The sequence below is a fragment of the Ambystoma mexicanum genome, chromosome 7p (genome assembly GCF_040938575.1).
Source record: "Ambystoma mexicanum isolate Mex_15411 chromosome 7p, UKY_AmexF1_1, whole genome shotgun sequence".
Lineage (NCBI taxonomy): Eukaryota > Metazoa > Chordata > Amphibia > Caudata > Ambystomatidae > Ambystoma > Ambystoma mexicanum.
The window spans coordinates 850,123,564-850,145,771 of record NC_090939.1 but is presented as its reverse complement, the minus strand read 5'-3'; the positions used below and the strand labels follow the sequence as shown (position 1 = coordinate 850,145,771).

At 46.7% G+C, this 22,208-nt stretch overlaps 1 protein-coding gene across 1 annotated transcript in view; it reads left to right on the top strand.

The window, feature by feature from the left end:
• The window catches only part of LOC138526363 (ubiquitin-associated domain-containing protein 2-like), a 315,829-nt gene that overhangs the window by 134,748 nt on the left and 158,873 nt on the right, over window positions 1-22,208 (top strand). Inside the window, exon 2 of the mRNA XM_069637013.1 lies at window positions 14,196-14,312. Within this exon, the coding sequence (XP_069493114.1) occupies window positions 14,196-14,312 (117 nt within the window). The remainder of the gene's footprint in view (window positions 1-14,195; window positions 14,313-22,208) is intronic.

The following is a 22,208-nucleotide window of genomic DNA, read 5'->3' as shown; positions in this document are numbered from 1 at the left end:
GCATAGATATGTATCCAAGTTCATATCTAATACACACTGTGGCGGTGCCTTTTGGAAGATTAAGCACTCTAGACCAGAAGATGTTTTCCAAGGAATTCCACACCTCAGAGCCGCACCCAAAGGCGTTTTCGCCAGCGTATATCAAAGACGGTACCACCTTCTGCTGGAAGAACATTAGCGTAGGTCTTAAGCTAAATTTTCCAAATTTTTTGTTAATTAAAACTGCTTGGCATGCCAATTGACGGCATTTGTTCTTGGCTGAATCAACCCAGGGGGCGTCATTTCTGCTAGCACTTAGCTGCATTCCTAGGTATCTAGTGTTGAACACACGCCCAATGGGTTCTTTGTTCACATGCCATTTAAGATTCTGCCGAGTCGAGTTGAATCCTTGGAGTCTTTCAAGGACCATGACTTCGCATTTCCCTCTGTTGATAACCAACCCGTTATTTGTTAGGTATTTTTCTACGGCATTCAGTTTGCGCTGTAAGCCTATAGGGGTTAAGTCTATTAGAATGATGTCATCTGCATAGACTAAGTAGTCAACATGAGAGCCGTGTAGTTTTGGCGGGAAAGTGCGGAGGTCACGAAATACGTCCTTGATGTCGGATATGAACAAATTGAATATGATTGCCGCAAGCGGGCAACCTTGCTTGACACCTCGAAAGGTGTCAATAGGTGAAGAAAGGTTGCCCTTTTGGTCTAGGCGAACTCTGATGGTCGTGTTCGTGTGCAGTTCATGGATGGCGGCCAGCAGGCTTGCTGGGCAGTTCCATTTGGTCAATTTAGACCAGAGTAGATCTCTATTAATACTGTCAAACGCCTGGGACAGGTCCACGAAGGCGAGGTATATCTTGGCATTGGATCGTAATGCTTCCATTTTCAATAGGTTTAATGTTAAAAGGTTAATACCGCAGCCCAATCCTTTTACAAAACCGGTTTGTCTAGGGTCCATCTGATTGCAATTTGTTGACCATTCCATCAGTTTTTGTTGGAGGAGAGTAGAGTAGACCTTGCCCAATACATCAAGAAGAGCAATTGGTCTGTAATTCTTTGGATTGCGGCGGTCGCCTTTTTTGAAAATGGGTATAATCACTGCTGATTTCCAGGACACGGGAGTCTTGCAGTTCATGGCAATCCTTTTGAACAGTAACTCACAAAAGGTGGTCCATGTTTCAGGGTGAAGCTTGAGCGTGAAATTCGTTAGGCCATCAGGACCAGGGGCTCTTGAATTGTGCAAGTTCTTAATGACTCTCAATATATCCTCGTAGTCGAAGACCAGGTCCCAATGTGATAGTACGGGAGGCTTCCAAGCAACGACCTCGTTGTTATTGCAGAAAAGGTTTGCATAAAAGGATACCCACTCAGCCTCAGCAACCAAATTGGCCTGAAGAGCATGTTGAGGCGCAAGATTGTCATTTATCAGTCTCCAGTATTCAGCGGCGTTTGAGCTCTTCATTTTTGATAACATTAACTCCGCGTCATTCTGCAGCATGATACACTTATGAGACTTGAGCCAGTTCTTATGGTGTTGTTTAAATTTTCTCACAAGGCCATGGGCAATACTGGGTACTTGTTTACGGGCCGATCTTATCTGCCAACGTAGAAGACGTTTTCGTTGTTGCACCTCGAGGTCGAATTTGTGCTTCAAAGAGAACAGACTTTTGCCCATTGAGGTCCTGCATTCACGGTATTGGGTTAGCAAATAGTCGTAATCCGTAGAATCGGAGGTCTGGAGACCCCTCAAGATGTTACTTGTTTCAGAGGAGTCCAGATTTAAACGAATCCTACCAGTTCCTGTTCTGATATGAAAGGCCCAAGGATCTCGAGGGTTTTCAACCGTTTCCGTGAATGTCAAGACCACCATATCATGGTCACTGTGCTGCATTGATTGAACAAACAAACTAGTCGTTCTCATATGAATCCTACTGGATACAAAGATGTAGTCCAAGGTGGACTTGAGTTTGCCTCGACGCCAAGTGGGAGCAGCGGGAATATCACCCAGCGTTTGACCATTCAGCATCATAATGTCACGTACCTCCATTTCTAGGCACCATTGGGTTACCGGATGGAGTTCTAAGTTGTTTCCGGTCTTCTTGTAACCTGTTTCGTTCAAATGATTAAAGCAGTCGATGTTAAGATCTCCACAGACTATCAGCTCGTGAGGGGGGCCGGCTTCCATATACTCATCCAAGGACTTTGTAACTTCATCTATGAAGTTTTTAGTTCCATGAACCTCATGATTCCAATAGAGGTTAAAAATACAGATGGAAGTCGAGGTTCCAGCGGGTGAGCTACCCACCCCGACCGTAGTCACCTGAATATATGGAGAAATGTCAATTGAATTCAAAATCCGGAGACCAGAGTTGATCCTAGCAGCTACAAGGAGGCCTGCCATCGGTCTCCCCCTGGTCTGTTTGAGAGCCGGTGTAAAGGCAATTTCAAACCCTTCCAAAATGGGTTTTTCACAGAGCCAAGTTTCTTGTAGGCAGATAAGATCCAGATCTTCGGCCCAGGCGGTGTTAAACAGATGACTGAAGCCTCTTGTATTCCAGGAGCCCAAAGTAAGGGCTTTTTTGTTGTTAGAGTGCCTGAGAGCCTGGCGTTAACGAGGCATGGTGTTATTTAAGGTTTCAGCAACCCACGCCCAGTCGTTCCCTTGCGCCAAAGATGAGGGGTCAGACACTGGCCGGTCTTCAGTTGGGTGCACTTGGCTAGCTCCTTGAATTGTGATCTTGATGTTGTTTTGACTAGGTGTCTCAATCATCGGCTTCCAAGTCTTCTGTACCAGGGGTAATGAGCTTAAGTGCGAGGCTGCAAGAGCCCACTCACTTGGGCGCGTTGGTGGAATTTTATCATCTCTGCCCGCTTCTATCGGGTTCGCAGCTTCACCCAATGTCTCTGCTGGGGCCCGTGTTGGGACTAGTGAGATGTCAAAACCTAGCGACATTAACACCGGACCGGCTTGGAGCAAAGTATCAGCTATGATTTTTGATTGAACGTGTAGAATAACTGCATCGTTTTTGGTTTCCTCGAGGAATTCTACAATTTTCAAGTCACCAGATTCAATAGCCCGCAGACTTGGGACCAAGTGACATAGCCACAGAACATTGTGGCGATTCATTATCAAGTCATCAGCAGAATCAATACGTTCCAATAGTACCTGGTGGTAAGAGGACGCCTTCTTCGGATAATTACTCATAGGGGGTTCTTTTATTGATTGATTTTTCAGTGTAAGATTTCCTTGTGGAACCCCCATGGCCTTGAATTGCGACGGGTTCATCTGAATAAGGTCTTGTACTTTAGTGCCTGAAGGAACAGACTTTAAGGCTTTGGATGGTTGCTGGCTAGTGTAAAGATTGAAAGAAGATTGAAGTTCTGGATCTTTCGATTTCGGAGGATCTTTGTTACACTGATTGCAGATCTTCCGGCGTTTCTCCTCGAGCGTCATGAATGGTTTAGAGCAGCTGTTCATGTCATCTGTTAAAATTGAAGTTGGCCCAGTTACTTCACATAAAGATATAATTCTTGATGCTTTCCGGGCCGGCACTTTAGGCAGAATGGAATTGAGGCCAGGCAGATGTAAACCGATGTCAGGCTGATTGATTATTTGGGGACAGACTGCGTTCGAGGGATCTGTGGTGTTGTCAATCTGTTTAGATACCACGAGGGGGATAACCGACAACAAATTGTGCTCCGCAGTCTCGTTCGCTTTCGTGGCTACTTCATCCTCATATGTCGATATGTTTAACAACTCCTCCGATATGCCGCGTAAATCGATTATCGGTTCGATGGCCGGATCCAGATCGATGGTAGTAACATTTGACAGCGATTCACATGCGTCCTTTTTATTTTTTAGAGTTGTTTTGTTGACAGTTACATTCAGAGTTTTTAGGTTGCGCAAGAATTTCCTGGGATCATTACCTCGGTTCCTTTTTTTCATGGGCATGTTTTTTGATTTTTTAGGTTCGTTGTTTCTACAGTTTGCAGTTTTCGAGCCAGAGATAGACCGGCTTGTAGGGTGTTTAAATATGTCAAAAACTGCAGCAGCAGCGTCGGTTTCAGAGTTTAGTGCATCGACCGGTACCTCTATGTCAGAAACAGAACCAAGATTTAGATTTGACGAGGCAGCCAATTGAGGATCATGAAGCGCCAAGTTCTCTACAGCTTGAGTTTCCAGGCAAATAGCCTGAAAATTGGTCGAGTCAGATGGAGCCAAGTCAGTGGTGGAGAGGTCAAGGTCGGCCGTTTGCGGGCCAGAAGCACATGGAACAAGTAACAACAAAGAATGCTCTTGACCTTCTTCAGCTGTCGCCTTTTCAATATTAGCCAGCTTATCTGCGTTTCTCATGCGATCAAGAGCAGTGGCTTCTGCAGTCTGGGCACACGTGGCTACAGGTATCCGAGAAGATGAACAAACTACAGGATTATTTGAGGTTCGAGGGCTCTGTACATCTCGGTCTTCAAGAACTTCAATATAACCAGGATTGTCGGCTTTTTGTTGAAAAAGGTGTAGAGCCTGTTTAGCCACTTCAGCCAGTAGTTTTCTGTCTAAGAGTGCATTTTTGTTACTGTCTGTTAAAGCAACTAATGCCAGTTCCACTTGTTTGTTAGTATGTAGAGATGAGTTCTTTAGAGTCGTTTGAGACGTTTCCAGTTCAACAATCTTCGCATAAACACCACTGAGCGAAGCTGTTAGGTCTTTTATGTTGTCGTTTATATGTTCGTACATTTTTAGAAAAGGAGCCAAGGCAATTGTGGTTGATGACATGATGATACTTTGAAGCTCTTGCATACTTGGAGTATAGCGTGCGTTACCAGAGCAATCCATTGTACGGCCCTTGGATTGTCTTTTGCCCACTGGAAATCGTCTAATTTTGGGAAAAGGGCGCTCCATTAAGGATGAGTCCGATGAAGACAAATCTGACTTGTCTTCAGATTGCGAACTCACGCCTAAAGGTCCATGCATACATTGATGTGAGTTAGACGATGGGTCATTTTGCGATATCACCATAGCGGGCTTCTTCTGTGAGCATAGAATGCTCGGTGAACCACTCGAGCGTCTACTTCTCCTTCTTCTTTCGATCAAATTGGTCGTAAGGAGGCTCCGCGAGGGACTTTTAGCCAGCAACACTGATGGAGGCACCCCGTCCACAAAGTTATGGGACGCTCTCGTAGGGGTTGTAGCCCCTGGCAAGCAGTTTTTTATTGCCGAGTTATTCAACCTGCTTTTGTTCAAGTGCTTAAGGTCCATTAAAAGTTTATTAACCACTTCTAGGGAGTTTCTGCGGTTAATTGGGTCTTTTTCTTGAGGAATCAGCACCCTCACCCCCTCGGCATTTGCAAGGGAATCACAAGCAAAGGATTGTGAGTCCAATTTTTGAACCGGGTTGAACACTTCATTGGGTGTGAGCGCTATGTCAGGCGCACTACTTTCGTACAGCGTGTTTAGTGGAAACACTGGCGAAGGTAGCAACTTCTCATGTGCACTGTAGAATCGTGTGCGTGGGGAGCCATTGCTTGCTTCTATTTGTGTTCGAGCATCTACTGCATCGCAATCACCGGTAATCACATGGAGCACCTGGGCTCCGGGCCTCGCACCAGTGAGTTGACAAGAAGGCATTTGCGTGGTAGCAGGGTCGTAACGCGTTGAACTCATGTCATTTAATGCAGTACTGGCTGGAAAATCAAAAGGGCCATGTGTTAGGGCCGATTCAAGCATAATCATCGGAGTGGACTGTACTTCATGTGAACTAGCGCACTTGTCAGGGATCGCATCACTTTTACTTTGATGCGGGGAGCGGGATGTGAAAGCCTGGGGTGGGATCATTTTTGTAGGGCTGGGCTGGGCAATAGCACTGTCAATAGCCGACTGTAGAGCAGGTGCCACAGCCACTCTCTCAGCCCCCAATACCTCTGCCGCACCTCCCATTTGCCAGGACTGAGGAAGAAGATCTCGATCCACTCGTGAAGTAGTAACCACACAATCACTTACTATCTTTTCATCGTTGTCGTTGTCGCTAGGCGTAGATGTCGAGTTCGCGGCTGGCTGCGTCAGACGCTCATCTTGGTTCTTGGACTGTATGCAGTCAGAGACAACTGTGACAACAGAGACAACAGAGACAGGTGTGTGGAGCGCCTCCGAGGACTCCGCTGAAAGCCATGAATGTTCGGAGTCAGGGCACGCCGGTTCGCGCACACGCTTTCTTTGGGCTCGGGTCTTTACAGCGTTACTCACGATCTTTCCTTTCTCCAGAGCCATAAGAGCGCTTGTTCGCATTATGGCAGGGACTGAAGCGGAGATAAGTACGGGGATGGGTACTGTAAGCAAGAGGCCAGGGGAGTCTATAGACGCACCCCGGCTTCCACGGACTTCCTCGGACTCCTCAGACTCTGCCAGACTCCGCGCCCGCTCCGCGGGGAGAGGCAGTTTTTAAGCTGGAGACACTCCCACAGCAGCAATAGAAAGCGAAGAGTCACTGAAACACTCCTGGTCACTCCTCAGACTCTGCCAGACTCCGCGCCCGCTCCGCGGGGAGAGGCAGTTTTTAAGCTGGAGACACTCCCACAGCAGCAATAGAAAGCGAAGAGTCACTGAAACACTCCTGGTCACTCCTCAGACTCTGCCAGACTCCGCGCCCGCTCCGCGGGGAGAGGCAGTTTTTAAGCTGGAGACACTCCCACAGCAGCAATAGAAAGCAAAGAGTCACTGAAACACTCCTGGTCACTCCTCAGACTCTGCCAGACTCCGCGCCCGCTCCGCGGGGAGAGGCAGTTTTTAAGCTGGAGACACTCCCACAGCAGCAATAGAAAGCGAAGAGTCACTGAAACACTCCTGGTCACTCCTCAGACTCTGCCAGACTCCGCGCCCGCTCCGCGGGGAGAGGCAGTTTTTAAGCTGGAGACACTCCCACAGCAGCAATAGAAAGCGAAGAGTCACTGAAACACTCCTGGTCACTCCTCAGACTCTGCCAGACTCCGCGCCCGCTCCGCGGGGAGAGGCAGTTTTTAAGCTGGAGACACTCCCACAGCAGCAATAGAAAGCGAAGAGTCACTGAAACACTCCTGGTCACTCCTCAGACTCTGCCAGACTCCGCGCCCGCTCCGCGGGGAGAGGCAGTTTTTAAGCTGGAGACACTCCCACAGCAGCAATAGAAAGCGAAGAGTCACTGAAACACTCCTGGTCACTCCTCAGACTCTGCCAGACTCCGCGCCCGCTCCGCGGGGAGAGGCAGTTTTTAAGCTGGAGACACTCCCACAGCAGCAATAGAAAGCGAAGAGTCACTGAAACACTCCTGGTCACTCCTCAGACTCTGCCAGACTCCGCGCCCGCTCCGCGGGGAGAGGCAGTTTTTAAGCTGGAGACACTCCCACAGCAGCAATAGAAAGCGAAGAGTCACTGAAACACTCCTGGTCACTCCTCAGACTCTGCCAGACTCCTTCATACATTCTAATAAAAGCCGTCTAAAAGTGTTCGAGAGTTGGTATGTTCTTGAGGTCATCTGTGGCTTGTGGTGTCCTCATGGGAATCAAGCCCCGATACAGAAGCTGCCCATGAGAGAGAAAAATTAAAGAAATGTAAGGAAATTCAGAGGCAGGAGACTCCTGTGGGTGACTGCAAACACCAAACCCCTCAACCGAGAGATCTGGTAGATTGGGCTAGAACTGGAATTCCTTAATCTGTACGCCCAACTGAACAATCAAAGGTCTTCTGGGAATCAGCTTGGTCTGGCAGTACGCCGACCAGAGATGACTTGCCGATACAACTGTATTCGAACAGATACAAGAGGTCCCTGAGAGAACAAGTAGATTGGAAACATTGGAAGTGGTCTAGATCCAGCAGTGGAAAACCCCCACGGATTGAGACAGGGAAGAGGACTAGGCAAATCCATGGAAGTGAACAAAGAAGATCCCAGTTCCAAGGGTGTGGATCTGCACCAATACCCATGGAATACCTATTAAGGGCCATGGTAATTCCAAATGGCTGTTAGTCATGAATAGGGGGGTGATTAATGAGAGACGAGAATAATTGGCTGTTCTACCTGCAGTCTTTCAAAAATTGAGTATTGGAGAAGATCGAGCCGCATTCTTCATGAATCTTGAGAGAGTGTTTGAGACCGCAGACTGGCGCAGACACCACTGGGCCCGGTACAACGCCCCTCTTCTAAGAGGAGAAGCACAGCAGGCATTTCAAGTTGTGAACCCTGACGGTAGAACCCTGCGCGCAGAGCTAAAGCAGGATATTCTAGAGATGTTGGGGCAGTAATTCAAATGGCTAATGCACACCAGAGGGCTTTTTACTTGTGGGAAACAGTCATGGGACCTAAGAAAGTCAGTGATATGACACCTGGAACTCTGGGAAGAGAAGATATCCCAATCCTGAAGAGACCACGTCCCAGCCCACTAGTTGTCAAAACAAAGACTAGTCCTTCCTTACCGGCAGACTGGAGAAAGTTCTCGGCGAGTTCCCATCCTGAAGAAATGCGTTGTTATGCCAGTGAGAAACCAGGATATAACACTAAGTTCTGCCCAGAAATACCCAAGGAAGAGCCTATGGAACTGGGGCTCATTAACCCAGGAATACAAACTACTGTCAGTGAAGTCATAACAGAAGGAAACAAACCGACCCATCTTGAATACCTCCCGAGACTATCCCTAGATATACTGGGATCACGTACTTTAACAATTTATACCACTCGTGAGGACGACCAGCCAATTCCATATCATAGTCAGAGTTCAGGAGATACCAGGCAGAGCCATACTGGATTTGGGGAGTTAAATAACCGCTATTAGGGTTTATATGGTAACATCGGACAAGCTTTACACGGGGTCCCTAGACCAAATATGTCTACACGGAGACGGCAACCCTTACCCTCAAGAAACTATCAAGATGGGCCTGGTCTCTGTTCCTTCTACCTGTGCTTGGCTGCAACTGTCAAGTACCACTTGTTATCACCCCACATCTGATGTGCCCTCTCTGGCCAGTGTTCTTTTTCTCTGTTTCAGTACTTCAGAGCACAGAATTCCTCTTAGTGGATGAGGGAACCGAACAGTGAGAGAGCAGCGTGGAATAGCAGGGCTGCTGAACAGTACGTGCTGCAGACCAATGACCAGGCATCCCCAAAACATGCTCACAAGAACTTTGGGAGTGATTGCATTTCTACTTTGGCCGCCAATCCATACCTCCGGCAGACCCACGTTTGAAAACCATGGGCATAAGAACTTGGAAAAGACGCTGTCAATGGCCACTTTTGTGGAACTCTGTCAGACCTGTGTTTGAGGAGGACATGGGGCTTTGGAGGCATTTTAAAGCCTTGAACCTGTATGGTACGACCCCAGGGAAAGAATAAGCTACATTTGGCCTGGGGAACCCAATGGGAGGGGGAGGAGGAGGATAAAAGTGAACACAGCGTGAGTGATTCGGTTAAGGTTTGAGGAGGAGACGGACCATGAGACCAAAAAGGACGAAGGACAGTGCAGCAGAGCTTGGAGGAGGATTGTAAAGAGCGAGTGCAAGGTGAAGTATTGGTTGAGGCGAGAAAGAGATACTTGGATGTGAGAGTGCTTGTATGGTGAGTGACAAGTGACTGAGAATAGGTTCAAGAGTAAGGGGTGTATGTGGCCGTGAGTGAACCATGTGAATGAGAGTGAAAGAAGAGTTACTATTAAAGAAGGAGGGGTAGAGTGTAGTGTTTTGGATGGGGGTGTGGTACAGTGGAAAGGGGGAAGTAGTAGAGAGGCAGGAGTAGTAGAATAGAGTGGACGGAAGAGAAGGAAGGTGGGGGGTAGTAGGAAAGTGGCGGGTGGAGAGTAGTAGAGAGAAGTGTGGAGAATGGGGAAGAGAGTGGCGAGTCTTAGTAGGGAGAGCAATGCAGAGTAGCAGTAGACTGAGGAGAGAAAGAGAGGTAGACAGAGGGATATAAAGAGGAGATTGGGAGGAAGAGAAGGGGGGAGTGTAGAAGGAAGGGGGAAAGTAAGGCGAAAACATCAGGGCTAGGAGTACAAGAGCGTGAAAGGAAACGGCTAAGTGATACCTGGGTGATTGAATGACGCATCTTAAGATCTTTTGGGCTTTTGTGTGACCCACCTAGAAATTCACAGTGGGAGCCAGATAGATACAGTGACTGCCTTTAAGCCCTCATGAGTAGCCAGCCAGATCATAGACCGCAGGATTTGCCGATTTCTAGTTCACGGCCTTGGAATTTAGGGATGCTGGCTTATGGAGTGAAAAGCCCATGGGAGATGAGAGAAAAGGTATCGAGTGATAGTGTCACCTGGGAAAAGGTCACCAGGGGGTGACATTTCCCCAAATGTGCACTCCCACGAAAATCAAGCACTTTCACCAATTATTCTAGGACTGTTAGAGTAGAACTTTTTACCTATCCAAGAATATGTGGGGGGGAAGGCTTTTAGAGGTGCAGGGAAAAAACTCTCCTGCATGGCAACTTTTTCCCAGGGGACATTATCACATGGAACCAGAGAAAAGCATGGCCTTTTGTGAGACAGATTCAAATATTCTCATAAAAGCTCTTGAACAGTTCTCGAGAGTTGCTGTGTTCTTGAAAGCCATCTGTGACACCTCTCAATGACTCTTTAAATATCTCTGGGAAGTCCCCACCTCTATATCCCTGATCAGGCCTCTCTACTGAGATGCCTGTCTTATATGCACTGTGGGTCTGCTAAGGACATTACCGCGTCCTGTCTTCTGTCTTGCTTGAGTGGCTCCACATTCACACTCTGAGAGCCACCAGTCTCTTTCACCATCCAAGGCTCCACGGTATCCGCAGAAAATGCCCCCCCAAAAGAACAAACAGACAAAAATGCCGAAATTGGTATTGGAAAAAAAACATATCATATTGTCGATCAAGGAGAGCTGGGGTTGTGGGGGTGTTCCCGCAGTCTCCTTGATCGACAATAGAGTACTTCAGGAGTTGCAGGGGTGTTCCCCTGCTTCCATAAAGGAAAGCGAAGGACAAATAAAGATTCGAAAAAAAATGGACCCTGCAGTGGAAGTTCCGCCTCTCAATGGGGAGGCTGAACACGCGTCGCAGGGAAGGAGCCATGGCCGTTCAGAGGAAGCGCAGGTAAGTGAGACGCAGGAGTTATGTTTTAAGGGTGGGTGGTTCAGGATGGCGGATAGCTGGCCGGGGTCATGTACGTAATTATTTAGATACAGGGATTTTGAATTTGTGATTTTCAAATTCGAAATTTTCGCTAACGAAATAATCACGTACATCCAGACTCCATAACACTTGGTCACAGTGCAGGCAGCTCACCTCCACTTAGGTCTTCAACAGACCCAGGCATGGTCCGCTTTGAGCCTTTGCAGATCGCAGTAGAAAGTCTCACCCTTTTGGTCCTGTTTGGACACCTCAATGATGCAGACTGATCCCACAGAGCCCACTGTTTCTGGTGCTGCTATTTTAGAGTGTGACCTTGTGTGATGCTGGAAATGCATTGGAGGGACAGCGCTTCCATGTCCTTGTCCTGTACTCCCTTATCATGTGTGTTTTGTGTCGTTTCCTGCACAAGAGTCCAGTTGGGACTGCTGGCAGTGCAGCTCTTTCTCTTTTTGGTTGTGGTTAACAGCTACACTTGGGATACCCTTATGGCACACATGGGTGGGGTTACAACCCTGCACCCCTAGTGTGTGTTTTTGGGCACTTGTGTGTTGCCCACAGAGGAGGGTATGGACTGGTGGCAGCTCCATGCTGAATTTGACAGGTGCTCTGAGTATCCTCTATTTTGGGATACCCAGGCCCTGCCATAGGAATCAGTGGATTCCTGATAGATAGGCAAGTTGATAGAAGGCAAGTTGGCCCATGTGGCCTCTTTGTTTCTATTACCTGTTATCTTGTTTTCCCAAAGTCCTGGGAAGCCCTGACTCTGTCCCTTCTCCTGACTTGCTTTTGGGTGGAAAAACCATGTATGGTATTGTGGGGAAGTCCAGGCCAGACTGGCCGGAGCCTTCCTAGTGATTGTATGTTGTAGGCACACCCTTGGGGTGGGACCTAGGTGAGGTGAATAGAGTGTGTGACCAATATGCATTCTATGTTACGGGTGTCTGCTTTCTGTGTGTGTGACACAATGAAGGAGACAGCCCTGCCTGGAACTGACATGAATGCAGTGTGGTGGGCTGAAAGGCTGAGTGCTTGCCCCAATCCACATTCCCTGAATGCCTGTGAGCCTGATTGCCTGCCTGCCTGCGAGCCTGATTGCCTGCCTGCCTGCCTGCATGAATACCCTTCTGTGTGATTGGCTTACATAGCCTGGCTCAGCCAGAGTGAATGAGGGACAGATGTGTATATCTGTAGACCTCTCACTTCCCAATTTGTTCAGAAGCTGAAGCTGCCTATCCTTGAAGCCCAGCTGGAAGAAGAAGAACTGCTGCTGTTTTCCTTTTGACGAAATCTAAAAGCTGCCGAGGACTGATCCGAGAGAGGGCCTGGCTAGGAGACCTCTCCGTTAGCTATGAGGGAACATCATGCAAAAGCTGATCTTCATCAAGGTACCATGGAAGCCAGTACCGAAAGGCTGTCGACTGGGGAGTGGGTCCACCGAGAATCTGGGAGTGAAGCACCAGGACATCTAGGCCATCGAAGTGCATTGCCGTCGACCATGGTTAGGAGGATTTCCGTAACCGCTGGAAGCTAGTAGAGTCGTGTTGCCCAGAAGCGGGGACAGCGTGACGCTGTGCTGTTTGACGACCGTAGCCAAAATGCTTCACCTTTGCCTAAGAACATTTGAACAAAGGGCTCCCTTGCCATCACTGTCGACCGCTTTGTCCCACCGGAGAAAGTCGAGGTCTTCGGCTACCGAGGAAAATCCGCCAGCGGGTTTACCACCACTAGAAGTCGACAAAGACGTCCAGAGCACACTGACGAAGTGAAGATCCGAAGTCCAGCCCGTGGTTGAGTCCCGATTTGTCGAAGCTATCCCGATGTACGTGCTGTGGCTGCAGCACTGACAGACCAGAGGATCGCCAAAGCATCTCTTGACTCCCGCTGCTGGGACTACATCCACCACTGAGTCTTCTTTGCGGTACAGAACTCTTTGCATCGAGGTGGACCGCGCACCTCATTGTCACAGGACTTCCACGATCGATCGTCGAAGAGCACCGCAAAGGTCGAAGCTGTAGTCTGGACGCAAGTGTTCACTTTTCTTCGAGGAATCTTAACGCCCTGTGGCTCCTGCTTTAGCGGGATGTCACTCTCGAGGGCACCGTCGACGAACCATTGAAGCAACTCAACTATCGCAGGTACATTGTGATGGTTGAACCTTTTTACCACGAAACAAGACTAAACATTAATGGACTGGGCTTGTTAATACTTTGAGTACAGGTTGCCCAGGTGGGGGGAGGTCCTCACTCAGAATTGTGTCTTAGTAGCAAAAGAAGCATTCTGCCATTGTTTAACCGAACTTGCCTTCCTTCCTATGATCTATGCTGTTATACATTGCTGCATGATTTGTATGCCATTATAACTGTCAGCAATTGATGCATTTTTAAAGGAGTAAATAGCTAAGTGTGGTACCACATAGACATTGTATATAATTGCCATATTAGAATTGCCAGAGTACAAAGTGTGTTATTGATGTATATATCTTGAACCTTATTTTTATATAAAGAACTGTGTTAGCGCATAACATAGTGTGTGGACATTCCTTTGTGGTGGACTGGGGACTAAACTGTACTTAGAACCAGCCCGCATTACCTCCTGAGAGCTTAAGCCTTGGTTGCTTGTCCATAGCTACCATATAGAGAACCTTGGCTGGGGGCTCTGTGCTCTGCTCTGCCATTTAGAGGGCTGAAGTACAGATAACCCCCTCTAGTCTTTACACCTTGGTGTTTCATGGCAGGAAGGAATTGCACCAATCCCTTGGTGGCAAGATTGTATCCCAGACATCACTGGAGCTTTTTCAACAGTGCCTATATGAGGATGGGCATCTCATCGTAGCAGTAGAAGTGTGACTCGATAAGCAGCTATCTTGACCATGCTCCTTCACCTCCCAAATTGGAAATACCACTTTTATAGGACTGATGCTGACAGGAATGTCAAGGGAAGGATTGACTTATTTGCTTAGGCTAATCATAGCAGCGCCGTAAGGAAACTGCTATTTTCATTTGATGTAAGGGGTAATGATAAGATAGGATAGTTTCACAAATATCCCTAATTAATGATGGTCTGGTTTGTTTCCAGGTTGGCATGCTTAATTGGAGTCGCCTATTTACACCTTTACGCCATGGACTCTTTCCAAATGTGGCAGCTAATCAACATCCTGCCCAAGAGGTTCGTCACCCAGCCACAGAGGAACAGGTAATTATGTCAGCACTTCACCAACTGTACTGTAAAATAAAAATAATAATGTGTTGCTTTTCTTCGTGAATCTGTATGCTACGTAATGCTCTTGTCAGTGATATTGTACATCAAAGACACCTTTCTTGCCCACCAGGCTTTAGAACACTATTTCCTATGTGGTGGGTTCTCTTGATGCCTTGACTTAATGCCACCTGGGATATCTTTGTCCATTATATATGTGTAATGTTTTGATCGAAATGCCTAATTTATCAAATAAATCCCATCGTCAAAAGAAATGACCATTTCCTTAGCAGCGACAACCTGATAATCAATGTTTTCTTAATGATACGACTGTTATTCCAGCAACATTATTTAATTCAAATCCAACGAACCGCATCATATACTGCAAAATACAGTACACAATGTTTGGAATCTTCAAAAGCAGCAACGTAGGCACCAGCGCAATCCTCCATCCTAGGTACTCTGACAATCAAGAATGAAATTATTTTGAAAGCAAAGGACATTACACTATGGTCCAAAGCAGAGAGAAGCCCATACCAGGAAATCACTGCATTCTGCGGTGAAACAGAAGGAGGGCTTGGACTTTGTTGGGTCACAGTTAAAGGAGAGGTTTTCTCAGGAATTGTATTGGGCCAAAGGATAGGGCATGTATTTTTGAACATATATATCGATCGATCTGACTTTTTTTGCCAGTTCAACTGACCTTTGATTTATATTTACACATGCAAAACTCACGGGTCTGAAACTGCAATCGTGATAATCTTATCTGTTGATCCATTGCCTTAAGTTCAAGGGCCCTCGCTGCAGTAAATCAGATCACCCACCCCGCAAGCTGACATCATTAGATGCTTCCGCCCCTTGTCAGAGCGCCACTGCACGTCTCATTTGAAAGTCCTCTGTGCGCAATCTATTAATGTGTCTGTCTCCTTGGAAATTTCAAGATATCACTTTCCTCAATAAGTATCAACAATCCCTTTCTGATCAGACAACATTGGAGTTTCTGCTGCCTTGGTGTTAGTCTATTTTATCACAAGTCTCAATTACTTCTTTCTGCTCTGTTCAGCTACCTAAAAACTATGGCGAATTAAACTGAAAAAGGTACTTCAACTAACTGAAATAATTTACTCTGTAAGCGCTTTCAATTTCAATAATTATAACATAATTGACAAATGTCTTTGCTAAACCATATTTAAATTGTATATTTACATCAGTTCTTTTTTCCATGTACCAATGAGAACTTTCCAACTTTGGGCTTAGTCCTGTTGTCTTTGGACTAGGGTTTTTTATAACATGTCTATTTCTTCTCCTCATTTTCTTTTACATGGCATTTTAAAATAAAACCTTAATTCATTACTCTTTCCAAATTGCACATTTTTGTATTTTTCTCCCACAGTTGATTTTTCTACTACTTCAATCCTCATTAATTATGGTATTCATTCAGCCATAACTTTAGAAGCCAGAGTATACCGAAGAGGAAATGCGTGTGAGAGAAAGTAGCCGAAAAGATGGTGAATCGAGGGAAAGTCGCGAGTATTGCTGTCAAGGAGTTCCCCCCTTCTCACCTGGGTCCGTTCTTTGCTGGAGTCCTTGGTCGCTGCCTTCTTGCGGACGGACCTGGTTTTGAACAAGGCTGCCCGAGTCTCTTCCGACTCCAGAGTGCGTTCAGTTTCCGGGACGCGGATCCAGGAATCTGGGGAACTAGGAAAGGTGCAACTAGCACACGAGTCCAGGAAATAGGAGGAAAGGAAGGGGCAAGGAAACAATACCGCGAGCTACGGGACACACGTCGGATCGCTACTTTGCAATAGCATTGAGACACGCAGAGCCGCGGAAGGCGTGGTCTATTAATAGAATATGTTACGTCCAGCGCGTGGAGCGAGAAAGGGGTTTCATGCTGGAGGACGATGTTGGAAGTATTATGGAGTGCACGCCCCGTTGTGACAAGGACCAGGAAGTCCAAAAGGGACGTGTTCTGTAGTTCATGACAGCATGCCTCCTCTGAAGACCCTTTCCTCTGGGTTTGCCCGGGTGTATGAGGTGAAATCTTCTGAGCAACCGAGGGGCTTGATATTAGAAATAGGTTCCCAGGTTCTTTCACTAGGAGGGGTATCCTTTCCATTCAACCAGGTATTGAAGCTGGCCCTGTTTATACCTGGAATCGCAAATCCGGGATACCTCATATTCCAGTTGGTTGTCGACCAGCCGAGGAGGAGGTCTACAGGATTTCCGGGAGGATGGAATGTAGGGTTTCAATAAGGAGGTATGAAAAACTGGATGAATTTTCTTCCAGGAGTCTGTTAGTGCGATCCGGTATGCGACGGGGTTAATAATTTCCTTGATGGGAAATGGACCATAGTACCGGGGGGGGCAATTTGTTTGGTCGTAGATGTCGGGGTAGTAATTTTGATGAGAAACATACTTGGTCACCAACTGCATAAGAGGGGCCTGGTCTTCTTTTGGAATCCGCATGGTCTGCGTTCTGGCCTTCTCTAAGTATTCCTTGGCCTCCTGGTGTATGATGACGAGGGTTTTGATCCAGGAGTGAACAGTAGGTACCGGTGTAAAATGAGGAAGAACAGAGGGTAAAACCGATGGATTGAACCCTTGACTACAATAAAAAGGACTGGTTTTGAGCGCTGAATGTTCGGAGTTGTTCTAGGCGAATTCAGCAAAGGGTATCAGGAGTGACCAGTCATCCTGGACCTTGGTGGCGAAACATCGAAGATACTGTTCCAGGGTCTGATTCGCACGTTCTGTGGCTCCGTTGGTTTGGGGGTGATGCCCTGAAGAGAGGGCACGTTGAATTCCCAGAACTCGACAGATGTTTCCAAAATTGTGAGACGTATTGAGGTCCTCTATCAGATATGATCTTGGAAGGAAATCCATGCAGGTGGAATATGTATTCCAGAAAGATTCCAGCTAGTTCGGAGGAGGATGGTAGTTTACTGAGGGGTGTAAAATGAGCCATATGAGTGAACAAGTCTATGGTAACCATGATAGTAGTGTATCCTCGAGATGGTGGTAGTTCCACAATGAAGTCTGTAGCGATGAATTCCCATGGCCTAGTTGGCAGTGTTGGTTGCAGTAGAAGACCCGCCGGTCTCTTGTCATCATGCTTATTTTGAGCACAGACAACGCAAGCTTGGACGTACTGCTGTACGTCAGTCTTCATCTTAGGCCACCAGAACTGTCTCTGTATAAGACAGAGGGTATTGGTGATGCCACGATGCCCGGAGTGAAGTGTGTCATGACAGAGATTTATTATTTTCTGTTGTAATTTCTGTGTTGGAATGAGCAGTGCATCCTTCCTTGGCTCTTAGATTACATTGTTTTTTCCTTGACATATCCTTCCATAACTCAGAAGATTGGGTTTGCGCTTGGATTTCTTCCAGGAGGTTGACTGCTTGAGCTATGAAGATCGTGGGGGGAAAACATCTTAGGATATGCCTCATCTTCAGTGGTTACATAGTCAGGACGTCGAGACAAGGCGTCAGCAATCAGGTTATGTGATCCGGGAACATGAGTGATGTGGAACTGGTACTGGGAAAAAAAAGTAGGCCCAACGCGCCTGACGACTATTTCTACATTCCAATGACTGTAGAATCTGAAGATTCCGATGGTCCGTACGGACTTGGACTGGATGTCTAGCTCCCAGAAGTAGATGCCGCCATTCAGTGAAAGCTTGGCGGATGGCTAACAATTCCTTTTCCAGGACGGAGTAGTGTGTTTCACTCAGAGTCAGGGTTCGTGAAAGATAAGCAATGGGGTGTTCCAGCTTATCTTCTAATTTCTGTTTCAACACTGCTCCTATGGCGTAATTAGAGGCATCTGTTTCCACTAGAAATGGTCGGCTTATGTCGAGTTGGGCTAAGATAGGGGCTTGTGTAAACTCGGTCTTCAAACGCTGGAACGATGTGTCTTGCTGTGTGGACCAGATAAAAGGGGTGTCCTTCTTTAAGAGAGCAACGATCGGTTGAACAATCTCAGAAAAGGTGGATATGAACTTTCGGTAGAAATTGGCAAGCCCCAGGAAGGATTGAACTTGTTTCATGGACGTAGGAGCAGGCCATGCCAGAATAGCCTTTACCTTTGATGGGTCCATACCAATTCCCTCTGGGCTAAGGATAAATCCTAGGTAGTGAACAGAGGCAAGGTGAAACAAGCATTTTTCGGGTTTGGCTAAGAGTTGGTGTTCACGCAGTCTTTGTAGTACTGCCTTTACGTGTTCTTCATGCTTTTGAGGGTCCTTGGAAAAGATCAATATGTCATCTAGATATACAATGACGAAGAGGAACAACATGTCAGAAAACACCCTATCCATAAAACGTTGGAAGTCTGCCGGGGCATTAGCTAGTCCAAAGGGCATGACCAGGTATTCGTAATGGCCAAAGGGTTTTCTAAAGGCGGTTTCACACTCGTCTCCTTCCCGGATACGGATCAAATGCTAGGCACCCCGGAGATCCAACTTGGGGAATATTACCGCGCCTCTTACGGCTTCCAGGATATCCGAAATCAAGGGTAGTGGGTATCGGTCTTTGAGGGTGCATTGATTTAGGCCACGATAATCGAGGCAGGGTCTGAGTTCCTGGGTATCCTTTTTGAGAACAAAGAATAACAAAGCACCTGCTGGAGATTTTGAAGGTCTTATGGTGCCATTTTCAAGGTTGGTATCCAGGTATTCTTTGAGGGCCTTTTTCTCGGGTTCAGAAAGGATGAACATCCTGCCGAAGGGAATCACTGCTGAGGGTTCCGTTTCTATTGCGCAGTCTTTAGGCCTGTGTGGGGGTAAGGCCTGGACTATGGCAGTCGAAAACACATCAGCGTAACCTTGGTAGGCCTCAGGGGCTTGTATGATATTGGAAACCATGAGTGGTGTTTCTTGGTCTTTATGCGGTTACTTAGGGGCTGTTAATGAAGGTTCCAGGAATAGACAGTGAGACATACAAAACTCTGAGCCTAGGAATAGTGATCCTGCTGTCCAGTTGATATACGGATTGTGTTTTTGTAACCAGGGCATACCCAATACCATGGGGTAGTGGGCTGACTTAATGATGTCAAACCTAATCAGCTCTTGATGGTGACTTATTGAGAGCTGGATCTCCTTGGTCTGCAGGTTTATGGGCCCTGAAGTGAGGGGTCTTCCGTCGATGGCTTCCACAGGCTGCAAGGTACTTTGTGTCTCTTACGGAATCTAGTGACTAGCAACCCAATCATGATCAATGAAGATCCCCATAGCTCCGCAGTATACCAAGGCCAAAATGGGATAGGTCTTGCTCTAGGAGGGCGATAGAAATGCCTGTAGTATGACCAATTTGTTTTGGCCAGGAGAGTTTAAGGATGGAATTGAGGTGGAGCAAACATCTCTCTCCCGAAGCTCTGCTCCATCTAGGAACGGGAGCTGGCGTTTCCCGAATGCCGAGGGGGGGCTAGAGGACATTCCCTAACCAAATGTTTGTCCAGAGCACAATACATACTCAACCCCGAATGAATCCTTCTCATCCTTTCTTGCAGGGATATGGGTCCACGGAAGGCCCCTATCTGCATGGGTTCGGGTTCTGTGACTGAGCCTGGGTTTGTGTCCGTTCTGACGGTGCTCTCAAAGGCCACCTTGGAAGGATTTCTTCTTTTCAGCCTTTCTTTCCTGGATACGGAAGTCTATTTGCATAGCAAGGTCCATTAGTGCCTGGAATGAGTTTGGTCGAGCCACTCTGGCCAACCCATCCTTAATCTCATGATTCAGTCCTCTCCTGAACAGGGTGAAACTCGCCTCAGAGGACCAATCAGCTTCCTTGGCCAATTGTTTGAATCGGGTCACATAAGTGAGCATATCCTGGGAACCCTGCTGAAAGTCTAACAGACGTTCTTGGGCACTATAGACCTGCTCAGGGCCATCAAACATGTTTTTAAGGGCCTGTATGAACCCATCATAGTCATCTCTGAGGGCATCGCCGGAGTTAACGAGGGGTGTAGCCCAGGTTAAGGCATTCCCAGAAAGGTGGGAAATTATGAAACCCACCTTAGCCCTGGGAGTCGAAAAGTAGTAAGGCTTAAATGTAAAGTGGACCAAACATGAATCCAGGAATCCACGAAGGGTTTTTGCCGACCCATCGTATTTGTCAACAATGCCGCCCAACAAGACGCTTTCTTTTGTGGCCGAATCCCGGGATAGGACCAATTGTTTGAGTGCAGCGTTTTCCGCCTTTCGATTTTGGACCTCGGTTGATAGTTCTTGCATGCGACGCATCAGGTCCTGAACGGCAGCTTCCATGTCGCTATCGCATTCGGTCGGGTGGCGTCTCAAACTGTCAAGGAGTTCCCCCTTCTCACCTGGGTCCGTTCTTTGCTGGAGTCCCTGGTCGCTGCCTTCTTGCGGACGGACCTGGTTTTGAACAAGGCTGCCCGAGTCTCTTCCGACTCCAGAGTGCGTTCAGTTTCCGGGACGCGGATCCAGGAATCCAGGGAACTAGGAAAGGTGCAACTAGCACACGAGTCCAGGAAATAGGAAGAAAGGAAGGGGCAAGGAACGGGTAGATAGACAGGTACAAGGAAACAATACCGTGAGCTACGGGACACACGTCGGATCGCTACTTTGCAATAGCATTGAGACGCGCAGAGCCGTGGAAGGCGTGGTCTATTAATAGAATACGTTACGTCCAGCGCGTGGAGCGAGAAAGTAGTTTCACGCTGGATGAGCATGTTGGGAGTATTATGGAGTGCACGCCCCGTTGTGACAAGGACCAGGAAGTCCAAAAGGGACGTGTTCTGTAGTTCATGACAATAGCTCCCAGGATCCTGATCATCGTCACATGGAACACTTTTCCACTTGGTGTACCTGCCTGTGAGGTAATGCCAACTTTGGTGGAGAACTGTTAATGAGAAAACTGTGGCTGCTTGGCCTACATAGCCAAAGAAGAACCTCCATCACTACACTTTACCTTGCTGCATGACTTCAGAGCAGACTGTCTTACAAGATCAGTGTTGAGAATGCTGATGGTGTAGATGCAGAAACATATAGCAACTGTTCGCCCTTATGCTCCTAGTAACAAGTAAGTATTGTCTCTGTATGTTTTATTTGTGACAACCTTGCACTGTAGCCTTTAATGTTGTTCTCTAGTGCATTGTGATCTCATGGGATCCCTCACAATATATATGTTGATGCTATATTGTTCTTTTTTCGTGCCAAGCTATTCCATCTTCTATTTTGCAAGTCAACAATAACATTTGAGTTACTTTCAAGCTATTAAAAAATCACTTTCCTTCTTTTATTTTTCAAAAGGACATATACATTATTATATTACCTGTACCTCAAAAGTATTGGACTGTGACTACTTTGCTCACAAAGTATGTTTTTGAATTCATACCAATGCCTCGTGATTCATTCAACAAAACTATATCTCCATCATTTACACAGATGGTACAGGCTTGTGACCTATCAAGCGTTTACATGGTGGATTTGTGCAAGACTGGGATTCTGCATTCCACGAGTCATACCTGCTTGTGGCTAATTTCCCAGCTCCTCTGGACAATACAAGGGATTTTTACGGACAGTATCACTACCAGATAATTATAATTTTTAGTTGGTATACACCATCAACTTTTTTTTTAAAGTGCATTTTATTAAAATATTTTACTTTCGATAAAATTGTCTAATTTTGCATTGTTCATTTTTGAATTCGTTTTATTTAGTGTGTTTCAGTTCAAGTTTTTAGTTTTCCTTGAGAATTTCAAGTTTTTGCATATTTTCAACATACAAGGCACAAACGTTAAAGTCAAAATAAAATACTCAGTACTTGCATTATATGGGCGTTTGCATTTATTATTCTTATCATTTCTTCACATGTTACTTCTTGGCTTCAGGTACTCTTGATTTTATTCGATTCTATTTAAGAATAC